The sequence below is a fragment of the Elgaria multicarinata genome, chromosome 8 (assembly GCF_023053635.1).
Source record: "Elgaria multicarinata webbii isolate HBS135686 ecotype San Diego chromosome 8, rElgMul1.1.pri, whole genome shotgun sequence".
Taxonomy (NCBI): domain Eukaryota; kingdom Metazoa; phylum Chordata; class Lepidosauria; order Squamata; family Anguidae; genus Elgaria; species Elgaria multicarinata.
In genome coordinates this window covers 72,019,702-72,033,715 of record NC_086178.1, presented here as the reverse complement: position 1 = coordinate 72,033,715, position 14,014 = coordinate 72,019,702, and the positions used below count along the sequence as shown (strand labels likewise).

At 43.9% G+C, this 14,014-nt stretch overlaps 1 protein-coding gene across 1 annotated transcript in view; it reads right to left on the bottom strand.

Moving 5' to 3' along the window:
- The window catches only part of HTRA1 (HtrA serine peptidase 1), a 58,299-nt gene extending 45,678 nt beyond the window's left edge, over positions 1-12,621 (bottom strand). The window contains exon 1 of the mRNA XM_063132766.1: positions 12,114-12,621. Within this exon, the coding sequence (XP_062988836.1) occupies positions 12,114-12,606 (493 nt within the window). The 5' untranslated portion in view covers positions 12,607-12,621. The remainder of the gene's footprint in view (positions 1-12,113) is intronic.
- Positions 12,622-14,014: the final 1,393 nt, after the last annotated feature.

Sequence of the window (14,014 nt, the reverse complement as noted above, 5' to 3'; positions counted from 1 at the left end):
ATTGTATAAATTTTATGGGTAAAATTAAAGACACGGAAAGCTGTTTACATACTAATTTTAATTAACTGAGTTCCATCACAGAGCAGGGCTTTCTCATCTCCCCATTCCCTCTTCAGCCCTCTGCAGTCTCCCCAGACCCATTCCAGAAGATTGAGGGACCTATTGGAATAGCACAGATGCATATAGCACACAGAAGTATAGAAGAAAGGAGAAACTGCTGAAACCGTTCAATTTGGTCAACTTCACCTTTTAATCTAAGCCATAGTTATTGGAGGGATAAAGGAGTTAATTGCAACTTTGAAACTGCCCAGCATGACTGGCATTGTATCAATTTATTATATGACTAATTAATTTTATGAAATTGCATTTTACATCATTTTACATATATTTGTAAAGAATGGTATATCTTTTTATATATAAGAGTCTCAGATTTTGCTGAAGTAAAAGTATCCCTAGGATGGCTACTTCAAGGCTGCAACTGGAACAACATGTTGAATTTACATGTGCTCCTATGCTCCAGAGATATACTCCAAAGTTTCATTGGCTTTCTAAACTCACTTGAGCACAATTCAAGGTGCTGGTTTTATCACACAAATATTCAACTAAATTGAATTCTATATTTCTAAAAGACATCCTCCTTCCGATCCTCTTTTGCATCGCCAGGAAAATGCCCTCTTGGTAATTCCATCAGGAGGCCAAGTTCATACAAGAGTATGTACAGTGCATTCTTAACATTCTTCCATTGAAGGCAGGCCATAGCTCAAGTTGCTTTCAGAAAAAAGAAGCACTATTATTAGGTGTTTTACAGTTACGAACAATCTAAAGGTGGGATTTTAATGTTTTTAGATTACTGCCGTGTTGTTTTTCAAATACAGGCAAATTGATCAGCTGGTCTTTGAAGTGTTGGAAGTTAGATCACCTAACAACAGTCCATGGATTACACAACCATAGTCTGTTTTGCATGAGCAGGAGAGAGTGTCAGCCACTTCTGCTTTTAATCAACAACCTACAATCAGCTGGGTCATAGAATGCTGAATGTGACGTACAAACCCAGAATACTGGGTTGTTTAGGGGCTGAACAAGCCAACAGTTAACCAAATAACAAAACATGGAACTAGTGGGCATGTGGGAGGCAGTACTCTTTGTGCCCCACTTATCTGTGTCATCTTTGTCACACTCATCATTACAAGTCCCAAAAATAGGGCCTTTGCGAAAGTCCATCTCTCCCCACAATACAGGTGGTTATCCCACTAGACTGGAGCAGTGTCAACCAACAGCAGGACAGCTTCCCCAACTTGGTGCCCTCTAGATGTTTTGGACTACAGCTTTCAGCATTCCTGACCATTGGTCATATTGGCAGGTGTTGGGAGTTGAAATATCTGGAAGGAAATAGGTTGGGCAAGACCAAACCAGGAGAACACACAATACTGATACATCTGCCTGTGACATACTGATTGAGTAGGAACAAAGGAGCCTCACCCTGCTAGTCCAATTAAGTGTTTGCAAAACCTGAAAGAGGGTGGGAACTGTGAAAATAAAAATAGTGTGCTCTCTCAGAAATAGATCTAAAATAGCATACACTTTGGGTAGGACCCAATCACAGTCATATTTAAAGTAGACCCACTGAAGTAAATGGAATTTAAATTAGTCATAATAAACAAATCCCATTGATTTCAGTGGATCTCATCTTAATCTGGTTAAGTATGGATCCAACCGACTGGATTTCCAGTTATCAAGGTCATTTTATTATTCTTCATAAGTTTAAACTCAACTATCTGCAGTATTGCTTTTGCTGCATCAAGGATGAGACCTGCTTTTCCAGCCTCTCCCTTTTGTTCCTACTGACATGCAGACAGAGACACAGCGAGAGGAAATGCAGGCGTATGCTGATTCTCCAAACACTCCTAAATATCTCATGTTCAAAGCACACACATTACAGTCAAGGGAAGAAGGTAGTAAAGGAAAATTAAGGATGTCTGAGAATCAGACTGGAAGCCCAGGAACTGAGTAAACAGGTCAAAAATAGGCAAGTGGTGAAATTAAAATCTGCTCTGTATAACTTTATGTAATAAGTGACTTCAGATCTGTTGGGAGGAGATGCGGTATAAGCAACTGTCAGAAAAATTCTGAAAGTATCTAAAGTTTGCCTTATAAACAGACGGCAACTGAATAAAAGTTGTCTGCCTTGGATACAAAGTTGTTTGTCTTTTCACATGAGGAGCCAATTTTTGTCAACTTCCCCTCCATCCACAGCCCCCTGCACCATATCCTGCACTACTCCCAACTCACAGATTTTCATGGGGCACAGCAGGTTACAGTGCAAATGGTTAGGCAAGAAAGCCCTGGTACATTAATGTGAATTTCGATCTGTTAGAATCCAGGCCATTTATTTTGTAAATGGTGGTTCATCTGTCTGGCGAGGTGATGTTTGCCCTGTCCTGGATGGGGTTGCACTCTCCCTAAAGGATCAGGTCCGTAGTTTGGGGGTGCTCTTTGATCCAGAACTGTCACTTGAGGCACAGGTGAACTCAGTGGCAAAGAGCACCTTTTATCAGCTTAGGCTGATATACCAACTGCGCCCTTATCTGGACAGAGATAGCCTAGCTACAGTTATCCATGCTCTGATAAGTTCTCATTTGGATTACTGCAATGCGTTATACATGGGGCTGCCTTTGAAAACGGTCTGGAAACTTCAACTGGTACAAAACAGGGCAGCACGGTTACTAACAGGGACTGGCCGACGAGACCACATCATGCCAGTCCTTTTCCAGCTTCATTGGCTGCCAGTCCAGGTCCGGGACCGATTCAAAGTGCTGGTATTAACATTTAAAGCCCTAAATGGCTTGGGGCCAGGCTATCTGAAGGAATGCCTCCTCCCGTATGTACCTGCCCGGACCCTAAGGTCATCCTCAGGGGTCCTTCTCTGCGAGCCCCTGCCAAAGGAAGTGAGGCAGGTGGCTACCAGGAGGAGGGCCTTCTCTGCTGTGGCACCCCAGCTGTGGAATGAACTCCCTAAGGAGGTTCGCTTGGCACCTACATTATATGCTTTTAGACGCCAGGTGAAGACCATCTAATTCTCCCAGCATTTTAACAGTCTATAAATAAATTTTAACTTGGTGTTTTAAATTTGTAATTTTGCATTGCTGCTGTTTTTATCTGGTTGAGCTTTTATATTGTATTTTATATTTTTGTTTCATACTTTGAATGTTTTTAATTTTTGTGAACCGCCCAGAGAGCTCTGGCTATTGGGCAGTATAGAAATGTAATAAATAAATAAACAAACAAATAAATAAATAAGATAATGTGCATGCAGTACTTTCAGCACTTAGAACTGCCAGATCAGGGATCCCCAATGCAGTGCCTGTGGGGCCCACCAATGGCGCCTCCAAAGCTCTCCACTCCCTACCTTGAAAAATGTGCTTGTTTAAAACCTTGAAAAATGAAAAATGTTAGAGCACCAGGTGCTCCTTTCTGTTCCTGAACCTGCTGCAGATCAGCTGTACATTGGCAGGCAGAGTTGCTTAGGGTGACCATATGAAAAGTTGTATTCAAAAGGTAATTTCAGCAGGTGTCATTTGTATGCATGCAGCACCTGGTGAAATTTCCTCTTCATCACAACAGTTAAAGCTTCAGGAGCCCTGCCCTCTTTTATAGAGTGACCAGATACAAAAGAGGGCGGGGCTCCTGCAGCTTTAACTGTTGTGACAGAGAGGGAATTCCACCTGGTGCTGCATGCATAAAAATGACACCTGCTGAAATTCCATTTTGTATTCATCTGTTAAAGATACAGGAACCCTGTCCTCCTTTCCATATGGTCACCACAGAGTTGCTTTCTTCCCCCTCCCAATCGTCCATCCACACAGACATTTTCCTTTTGTTCTCTCTCCCCGCCCACTCCCAGCCTCTAGTCTCAGTGTGGGCATGTCTACACCAACCATTTATCCCAGAGTCCAAATGACGCACAGGGAATCCTGGGGTCAAGCGAGGACAACCAGAGACCATCCCCGGGATAACTGGGACAGCAGATTTCCCGGGTTATCTGCGATCCTTGGTCCACAGGCCGTGTGGCGCCCACTCCCACTGTCGTCCCTTCTTCCCTGTGAATAGCGGGGCTCCTCAATCAGACACAGAGTGGGGGAGCTCCATGCCCATCAGGGGTGCGGGGGACAGCATTTTCCCCATCCCTGGGATGGCTCTCAGTGGTTTTCGGAAGTTTTTTTTTAAAAAAAAACAAACCTTACTTTTGGCGCAGGATCACACTCGCGCCATTGCACAAATGTCCCCGTGTTTAAAAGTAAAAGAACACCGCATCGGATGACTAGGATGACCATATGAAAAGGAGTACAGGGCTCCTGTATCTTTAACAGTTCTATTGAAAATGGAATTTCAACAGGTGTCATTTGTATATATGGAGAACCTGGTGAAATTCCATCTTCATCACAACAGTTAAAGTGCAGGAGCTATACTAGAGTGACCAGATTTAACAGAGGGCAGGGCACCTGCAGCTTTAACTGTTGTGACAAAGAGGAATTTCACCAAGAGCCTCGTGTGGCGCGGAGTGGTAAGCGGCAGTTACTGCAGCCGAAACTCTCCCTACAGCCTGAGTTCGATCCCAGTGGAAGCTGGTTCTCAGGCAGCCGGCTCAGGTCCACTCAGCCTTCCATCCTTCCGAGGTCGGTAAAATGAGTACCCAGCTAGCTGGGGGAAAGGTAACTGTGACTGGGGAAGGCAATGGCAAACCACCCTGCTACAAAGTCTGCCAAGAAAACGTCAGCGAAAGCAGGCGTCCCTCTAGGAGTCAGCAGTGACTCAAGTGCTTGCACGAGAGGTTCCTTTCCTTTCTCCATATATACCAATGACACTTGCTGAAACTCCCTTTTCAATACAACTGTTAAAGATACAGGAGCCCTGTCCTCCTTTTCATATTGTCTCCCTACGGATGACTCACTTCCATTTAGACCCTGGGGGACGATCCTGGTAGCAGAAAATCCTGTGATTGTCCTTCCCCACCCCGAGAAGGCCTGCAGGTGTAGACATGCCCTATTTCTCTCCCTTCCCATCACTAGCCTTTTTCCTTCTCCCCCTCCTATCCTCCAGCCTCCGTCTAACTCTACGTCTTCCAGTTTCCCCTTCCCTCCCAGCCTCTAGGCTCCCTATTTCTCTCCCTCCTCCTCTTTATCTTGCTGTTTTCCCTCCCAACCTCTACACTTGCTCTTTCTCTCCCCACTATCCCTTTGCCTTGCTATTTTCCCTTCCCAGCTTCTAGCCTCTATTTATCTCCTACTATCACCACCTGTAGATCAGTTGTCATGAGTTAGGCATTATGTGACTAGCCATGTCCTCCATGGGAGGCATTTTGTGGTGGCATCTACAGCAGTTTCTCAAATTCCCAAATGTACTGTTCTAGATAATCCAAGCTTGTAAATAACTAGTCACCTGTGAGGAGTAAGAAGTGCTCTTGGGCGAGCAGGTAACAAAACTGATGCATTACTAGTGGTCATTTGTTTAGTTTTTAGAGTGTTGCATCGCCTGCTTATCAATTAAAATCTATGGGCTAGTAACTTCTGTAAACTTATTTGTAAGACTGAGATGAACAGTAAGGGGACAATTCAGTCCCACCCCTGCATGCAGCAATCTGTATGTGCAGCTTGCTGTGCCCTGGGATGGAGAGATATTATGGGAATCTCTACATCTGAAGGGAGGTGATGGATCCACAGAGGGTCTGTACTGTCCCCTACGTTTGTATTTTGTTAAGATCTTCTCAGGAGTCTAGCTAAAGATTCTGCTGAGGATGTCTGTTTAGAAAGCAATTAAAACAACAGTTTTTTTTAAAAAAAATTGTAGAGTTTTATGAAACCTGTGAAAACATGAAGTGTTTCAGCAAGCTTTGGCAGAAACTGAGTGAGGTTTCAAGCTCATGTTATGTCATTACGGCTACTAGGGATTATGCTTTTTGTATGCAGTAGTTTTTCTGCTGTTTTTTCATTACTGCTGTTTTATGTTATGTGTTTTTATTAGAGTCTTTTATTTGCTAATTTATTGAAGGCAGACAACTGTGCATTTTTGTGAGAATACAGAACATATTTTTAAAGTAGTCTATTTTTATATGAGTCATAAATGCAAGACTGTTTTAAATAATCATGGTTCTTCATTGGATAGAAATTTTCATTAGATTTTATCACTTCCCAGTGATAACTTTTGTGAACAAGAGGATAAATGTTAGTCTTTCTGGAGTAATTATAAGACTATAAACCTAGTAAGCTTAAAACAGATCTCCACGAGCAAAATCTGTATCTATCACTGTGATACCCAAACCCAGTGAACATTTATTGATGTTATCTACATTGAGCACTATTTTCTTGCTAGAAAAGTGGTGTATAAATCAAATAAATAAATAAATATTTTGCAAAGAATGGCTTTGAGACTATACCTCTGCATAACAAACAGAATTCTAAATGTATTATATTGTATTTAATGTTGTTCCCTGCTTCGATCCAGAGGGAGCGGCGGGTAATAAATATATTATTATTATTATTATTATTATTATTATTATTATTATTATTATTGTGAACATTTATGACTCACATATTACAGCAATGTAGCAATGAATGGTTTGATTTTTTTTTGCTGACATTAATTGACACAGGCAATTAGTTACAACACAATTTTTAAACTGGGGAAAAAGAAACAAAAATGGAAATAGAAATTATTAAATGAACAGTTAAACATATGCAATCATTGTTCTGTATTACTTTTTCCTGAAGTGCAACATTGCAAGTGTTTCTTTTATCTTTAGTTGCAGCACATACTGATTTAACCATGAACTATGATCATGAAATTTTATAAAGGTTGCAGCTGCATCCATTGTGAAATTATTGGGGGGGGGGTTAATCAGACAAATCTCAAGAGCACAATCATCTGAATCAGTAATACATGAGTAATGTCTGAGAAAACCAAGCCATATTCTATCTGGCATTTAGCCTTGAACAGGAACTGATAAACACAAGGTCAGGCCAACCTCATCCTTCAAAATACTGCACAGTTGTTACAAAACTGACAGCTTAATTTTATACATGTTTAATTATAAGAAAGTCCCTTTTATGAGAAAGTCCCACTTAAAAGAAAACTGCACTGTATTTATTGGGCTTTACTCAAATTAATTTGCATAGATAGAAACTGAGCCCCGAAAGAGATTAAATGCTGAACTCTAATCACTTAAGTACTCCTGTTATGAAACCTCCATTCAAACATTGCAACCAGTTTTACGAATATGGGGAAGCACTAGCTGTATGTTAAGGCATTTATGAAGAAATGGCACAAGATGTAAGTCATGTCTCTGCTTAGCTTGAAGAACCAAGCCAAATATCCCTACATTTGTTTTCAACTATTGTATACAAAATTACTTTCATTTCAATATCAGTACTGAAATAAGTACAAATTGTCATAGGATCACCTACGAAACTCAAATAAGGGTTTCTGTGCAAATTAATAGAGCTCGTCATACTCCAGTTCTTTTCCATGGTTATCTGTTATGTTTCATGGCTGAGCAGCATTTGAATCTAGGTCTCCCCCATGAATCACACTGGTCTCACTGCCATTTCTCAGCACTGATTAGCTTGATTACGCCATATTCTTTTATAAAAATTGTATCATTAGCTTTATTAGACTTGCAAAATGCTGACTACTCTCAAGCAAAATGTACCATGCCAATCTTATAATGTGCAGATTTTCATGAGATGCATTTTAGGACTGCCAAAAATCGGCCCATGGGCTTGTAGCATCCATTAAGCAATCATTCATTCTGCTGAAGCTGCTAAGTTTGCTTTTCTGATTACATTTTCCATGACATCACTTAACTCATCTTGTCAAAAAGCTCTTCAAAGAAATTTTGATTAAGCATTTCTGGTACATCTACTTTGTAGGCCACATAAAACCACTTCCCACATAATTTTCATCACACAAAATATTTAAATACTATTATGACAACACAAAAAGTAAAATTATAATGAGAAATAATGGGTTCTAGTGGTTCTACCAACCCCTTAAATTCTCTTTAATAGCCATTTTAATGTTTTCTTGTGTAAACTGGAGAAATAATCTCAAGAAAGGAAACAAATGCCTTATAGTCTTCATCTGTAAAGAACAGAATATCCCAACATTAAAGTAGTACTTGTTGTTCTTTAATAAGGAAGCACTTGCTCTTATACCCTCTATTCCAATGTCTGCCAGATGTTTGTATGACCTTTCAGTCACATTCTTATAAACGGAGGTACTTTACAAGTAACTCAAGAGTCCATGTGCATTCCAGACCGCATAGTTTAGTCATAGAAGCCCAGAGTTAAACTTCTTAACTGTTCATTGCATGCATTGTGGGATGGTCCAAGAGTTACTAGCCATCAATAAATAGCATGCACGTAGCCAGATTCCACTCTGAACATTTACTCAGGAGCTGTAGAACATCTGGTACAAGCAGGCAAGACAGTGGCAGAAAGGGTGGGGTTGCAGCAAGGTTTGACAGACAGAGAAGAAAATTTCTCCTCCCCACCATGCTTCTCCACTCCAGGCCACTCTTTTAGCCATTTTGCTCCAAGTGGGGGTTATGAAGCCCCACCGGGGGGGGGGAGGGGAGGGAAATAGCTAAAAAAATGAATTTCAGATACGAAAAGGGAAAGGATTTAGGTTTCCCTTCTTACCTACCCATCCTGAATTATAAATCACCCAAACTCATCCCACCATTTCCTAAGAATTCAACAGCAAGCCCAGTTCTGCACATAGGTTAGCCATCATCACATCGAGCTTGGCCATTGCTCCCACGTGGGCATATGACTGCAGCCATATAGCCTGATCCTGTGCATGTTCACTCAAAAATTAGGCCTTGTGTTCACTAGGACACATTCCAAGGTAAATGTGCATAGGATTGCAGCCTTAAGCAGACATCAGGTGAAAGACAAGTGAGAGCAGAATGCTTGTTGATTCTTCAGTCATGCTCTTATAAAAGAAAATATGTATCTCTAGGAAAATATTAGCTAGAGACAAACCAGATGTTAAACAGAAAATGTTTAACAGTTTCCCAACTTGGGTTCTTGCTGGGCGGCCGGGGGGGGGGGGGGGAATAAGAAGCAACCAGAGCACTCTGCAAGTAGGAGCAGAAGAGAGGGGACTTGTAAACCCTTTCCTCTTTGGCTGCTTGCTGTTCAAAGTTGCACCCCCAGTTTGCTTTCCAGCCCTGCTGGAAAAGTACTTGTACCTTTTGCCCTGCAAATGGAAAAAGGAGGTGGGAAATGGATGGAGCAAAAGGGGTTAAGCACCCCTCACATGCCATTATTCTACCCAAACCTGCAGCTTCCCATGGCTGCTGCTGCTTATTATTATTATTATTATTATTATTATTATTATTATTATCAAAAAAGATTGTTGCAGATGACAGCAGTGACATTTGGTTCTTCTCCTGAAGTCAGACAAAATTCAAGTAGAAAGAACAGAAAACTAAACAATGAGTTAGGGGGATTTTATTGATTGATTTGATTTGTATTCTGCCCTCAAGGCAGCTTATCTATAGCTAAGGCTGCAATCCAATAGTCACTTACACGGAAGTAAGTTCCATTCAACTCAGTAGGCCTTATTTCTGAGTAGACATGCATAGGATTGTGCTCTAAATATTCAGGTGTCTAATATCAATGTATGCATATGCCCACATAGAATCATAGAATAGCAGAGTTGGAAGGGGCCTACAAGGCCAACGAGTCCAACCCCCTGCTCAATGCAGGAATCCACCCTAAAGCATCCCTGACAGATGATTGTCCAGCTGCCTCTTGAAGGCCTCTAGTGTGGAAGAGCCAACTACCTCCCTAGGTAACTGATTCCATTGTCATACTGCTCTAACAGTCAGGAAGTTTTTCCTGATGTCCAGCTGGAATCTGGCTTCCTTTAACTTGAGACCGTTATTCCGTGTCCTGCACTCTGGGAGGATCGAGAAGAGATCCTGGCCCTCCTCTGTGTGAAAACCTTTTAAGTATTTGAAGAGTGCTATCATGTCTCCCCTCAATGACCAATTCCACATGTCATGCTTAGCTGCTTCATAACTTTACATCCAGCCCATTTATTAGCAGCATTAGGCCACTGCAAAGTAAAATAGGATGAAAGAAAATGCTTATGTTCACTAGGGAGCAGTTATGCATACGCAATACTTTTTTAAAAAAATTGGGAAGAGTCAAGCCTATAGCAATTATGCTTTGATTTTTTTTTAAAAAAAAAGCAGCAGAAATATGTGTCTTTCCCCCTTGGTACCAACATCTTTCACACTCCTGTGGATCCCAGCTCCCCTATCCTATCTCACTCCAGAATCTAGCAAAGGAACAAGAATTGACAACAGATTCCCTTTCAAGGAGCCTATCCAGGAACTGACTCTTCCATCCTCATCTTACCACATGCCCAGTTCTTCCTTGCCAAGGGCAAGCTGAGATGTCCCCCCCCCCCCTTCACTCTTATGTCTCTTTATCCAAATCAGGGCTGCCCCCACCTCACTCTTACTCAAGCAGTCTGACTAATATTCTCCTCTTCCCCATCATGTCATGGCTTCAGCTATTATTTACACTTTGAAAAGGAAAATGAGGATGGTGTGAACTCTCCAAGGTATTGGTCAGAGAACTTGGATTTTAGGCTGTTTCTACACCTGCCTTTTTTCCAGGGATCGTCCCGGGATCATCCCTATGCATGCAAATGACACACAGGGGATCCCGGGAACAGGCAGGGATAATCCCTCCATTTCCCTGGGATAATCCTTAGGTGTAGAAAGGGCCATAATCAGCTAAATAACAGGCTGCATGCTCCTAGACAAGAGCTTTATATCTCCCTCCCCGCCCACTGCCATTATAATCCAGGAGCAAGGCACAAAAGAGGTGGATGCTGAAGCAAAGGACTTGTACCCAAGAAGCCTCCAGGGTTACTGAGAGGATGACCAGATGGCTGTGAGGTTTTGTCCTTTTGGAGGGAGCAAGAGAAGGGGAGGGAGAGCCAGATCAGGCTAATGTTTTATCCCAGTGCGGATAGACTTCAAGCTTTGGGGATGTTCTATTTTTTTACTAGGATTCTGAAGTCCACCAACTGGATCCAGGTGCAAAAAAAGAGAAAGAAAAAAAGAAAGAAAAGATGGTTCATGAGTTTAAAAAATAAATCCAGAATTCACAGTTATTAGAACTAACCAAAATGCCATAAAAGATTATGCAAGCTTTTGAGTTCTGCAGGCTAGGTGATATAAGGCTAGAAGGTGCAGGGCTAGGCAAGGGATGTGGGTGGGGGGACAGAAAAGTTCAAAACTTGGACAGATCTTGTGACCATGAAGCGCAAAATAGTGGGCTCTGGCAGGCCCACATATGCTACGCCTTAAGGAGTAGGATGCCTCTGAGCACATGCTGAACCTAGGAATTTGGAACTGGTACCACAAGCAAGCTCACAAATCCTTCTACACAAAAATCTATTCCTAGTTTTCGCTTATGCATTCTTTTTCAGCAACCTGATTTGCCGTAGTGGGGAAAGAAAGCTTTTCAGTTGTTACTGTGACACACCTGGGAGTCAGAAATCCTTGCAGACCTATGCAAATCAACCAGTAGATCCCAATCTACCTTCTGCCCAACTGTTTTATCCTTAGACTTAGTTTTCGACAGCCAAAGCGGTCCTTGTAAAATAATGGAGTTTGTAAAGTATTTCTGACCATGTGCAGAGGTATATTTTACAAATGAGTAAACCCCGCCCCAAAGCAGTGTGGGATGAGGGCCGTAGTAGCTCAGTGACAGAGCACAGGCTCACCATGCCAAAAGTTCAATCATCAGCATCTCCCAAGTATGGGTGGGAAAGGGCGCTACCCGTTGCCCAGTCAAAGTAGCAGGCAATGGTCTACCTCCGTAATAGTCACCTTCCCACGATCAATTAAAGCTTCCTCTTAACGGGTGTCACTTCCAAGGAGAATAGAGCCCAAGGGCACCTCTCTGTTAAGAAATGCAGTCCTGCCTGCCTCCGTTCCGGCAACCCTTCCCTTTTTCCCCGACGGAGGATCCGAAGCCGCCGCCGTCGCCCTCTCCCCACCCCCGGCGCCCCTTTCTCCCTTGTGGGCTTACCCTGACCGCAGGCGCCCCTCTGGATGGCGATGACGGGCGGCTGGCGCTGGCCCTCCGAGCGCCGGCTGGCAGTCCGCAGCTGGCACAGGTTGCCGTAGCTCCTTCCATCGTTGCCGCACACGGGCTCGTTGCTGGCGCACACGCAGCGGCCGCCTTTGGCCCGCTTGCGCACGGTGGCCGAGGCCGCCGCGCCGGACCCGCCGGGCGACAGCACGCACAGCAGCCCTTCGGCGCACGATGGCTCTCCGGCCGGGGGTCCGCCACAAGGCTCGCCTTCCTCCGCGGCGCAAACAGGGCAGCAGCCGCAGGAGTCGAGCGCCTCCCCGCTTCCCGCGCACTCGGTCGGCAGCTCTGCGCAGCGCGCGCGGTCGCAGCGCTCGGGACACGGGCGCTCCTCATAGCGCCGCCCGAACAACTGAGCCGAGCCGCCCGGGAGACGCAGCAGGAATAGGCAAGAGCAACTGAGCGCCAAAGGCCACAGGAGCACCCTCATTTCTCCCTCAGAAGGCGGGAAACGTCCGGCGAGCGAAACACGCGCGGTGTGCAAACACCGAGGGGGAAATGGAGGGGTTCCTTGCGCGGCGGGCGGAGCCGGGAGCCGGGAGCCGGAGGAACTGCAGCGAGAGCTCAGCCGGGCCTGGCTCGCCAAGGCGCAGACAGACAGACAGACACTGGGGTGGGGGAAGAGCCGCTTTTAAACGGAGCCTGCCTGGGGAGGGAAGAGTAGCTGGTGTGCGCGTGGAGAGCGGCACCGCCTGGGAGGGGACTTGGCGGAGTTATACAATCGCCAGAGCGAGAAAGGAAACGCGTCTCGGCGCCAAGTGGGGCACGAAGCCGCCGCAAGCCGTAAAGCTTAACTAACACACACACCGACCCCCCCACCCCTCGCCCGTTTCTACAAACCAGAGCGGGCGAGACTCAACCGTCAGGCTGTTATTATTATAAGCTCCCTGAGCCGCAAGCTCTTAATGCTAAGAGCAGCCGAGGCAGGGTGGAGTTACGCAGGGTTCACACGTTTAAAGATTCGCTGCTGGCGATGAGCGGTTTTGGTGCTTTGGCGAGGCGGCCTTGCTCTGTGAACGTTGTCTTCCAGTCTTCGCACACTGAGGGCTAATTAGCAACTTTTGTCACTTGGAAACAAACCTAATCATTTCCTTCAAGTGGCTTCAATTGCCCTTCCAAAGAATAGTGCACTGCAAACTGAGGCGGGAAAAGTATTATAAAAACCAGGGCTGGGTAAAATGTAGACCTAACAGAACCTACGTATGTTGCCCAAAACAGTCAATCTGATTGCACTGAAAATATAGTAGATTAGGCAATTCACGGTGTTGCCACGGTACAAAAACTTAGATTCAAAACACAGATCATTACTTCTGGATACGAATAATACCGTCCTCTATACACACACGCTCACGCTCTCTCTATATATGGCACTCAGAAAGCAAGTAATTGCTGGTCATTATAGTATTGACAAAAAAATCTCCCTGGAACTTTTAAATGGCATGGAATAAAAGAGACTACCTTGCCATGGTGATGACTCCTGGATATTTTTTTAATCTGTTAAATTTTGATAGAGTTTAAGCAATTAAGAGGGCAGCAGCTGAATTATTTTTGTTCATTTTAAAACTAATTCTATTTTTAAAAGTGTGTAACAATCTATTTGGCCCTATACCACTGCCTTCTGCCCATGAGATTTTTGGGCTGGGGCAACTGAAAGCAAGCAGCAAAGTAAATTCTGTGTGGAGAATGTGGAAGGACAATGACCTGGTTTACACAATCACTGCAGCTTAAACAAGCCACAGTGGCTTGTTTAAGCTGTGAAGTTTGCTGACATGTGCCGGTTGCCATTTATCAGGTGCTATGGCCTGTTGTTGGATTGTTTAAGAGTTCTTTCTCCTTCC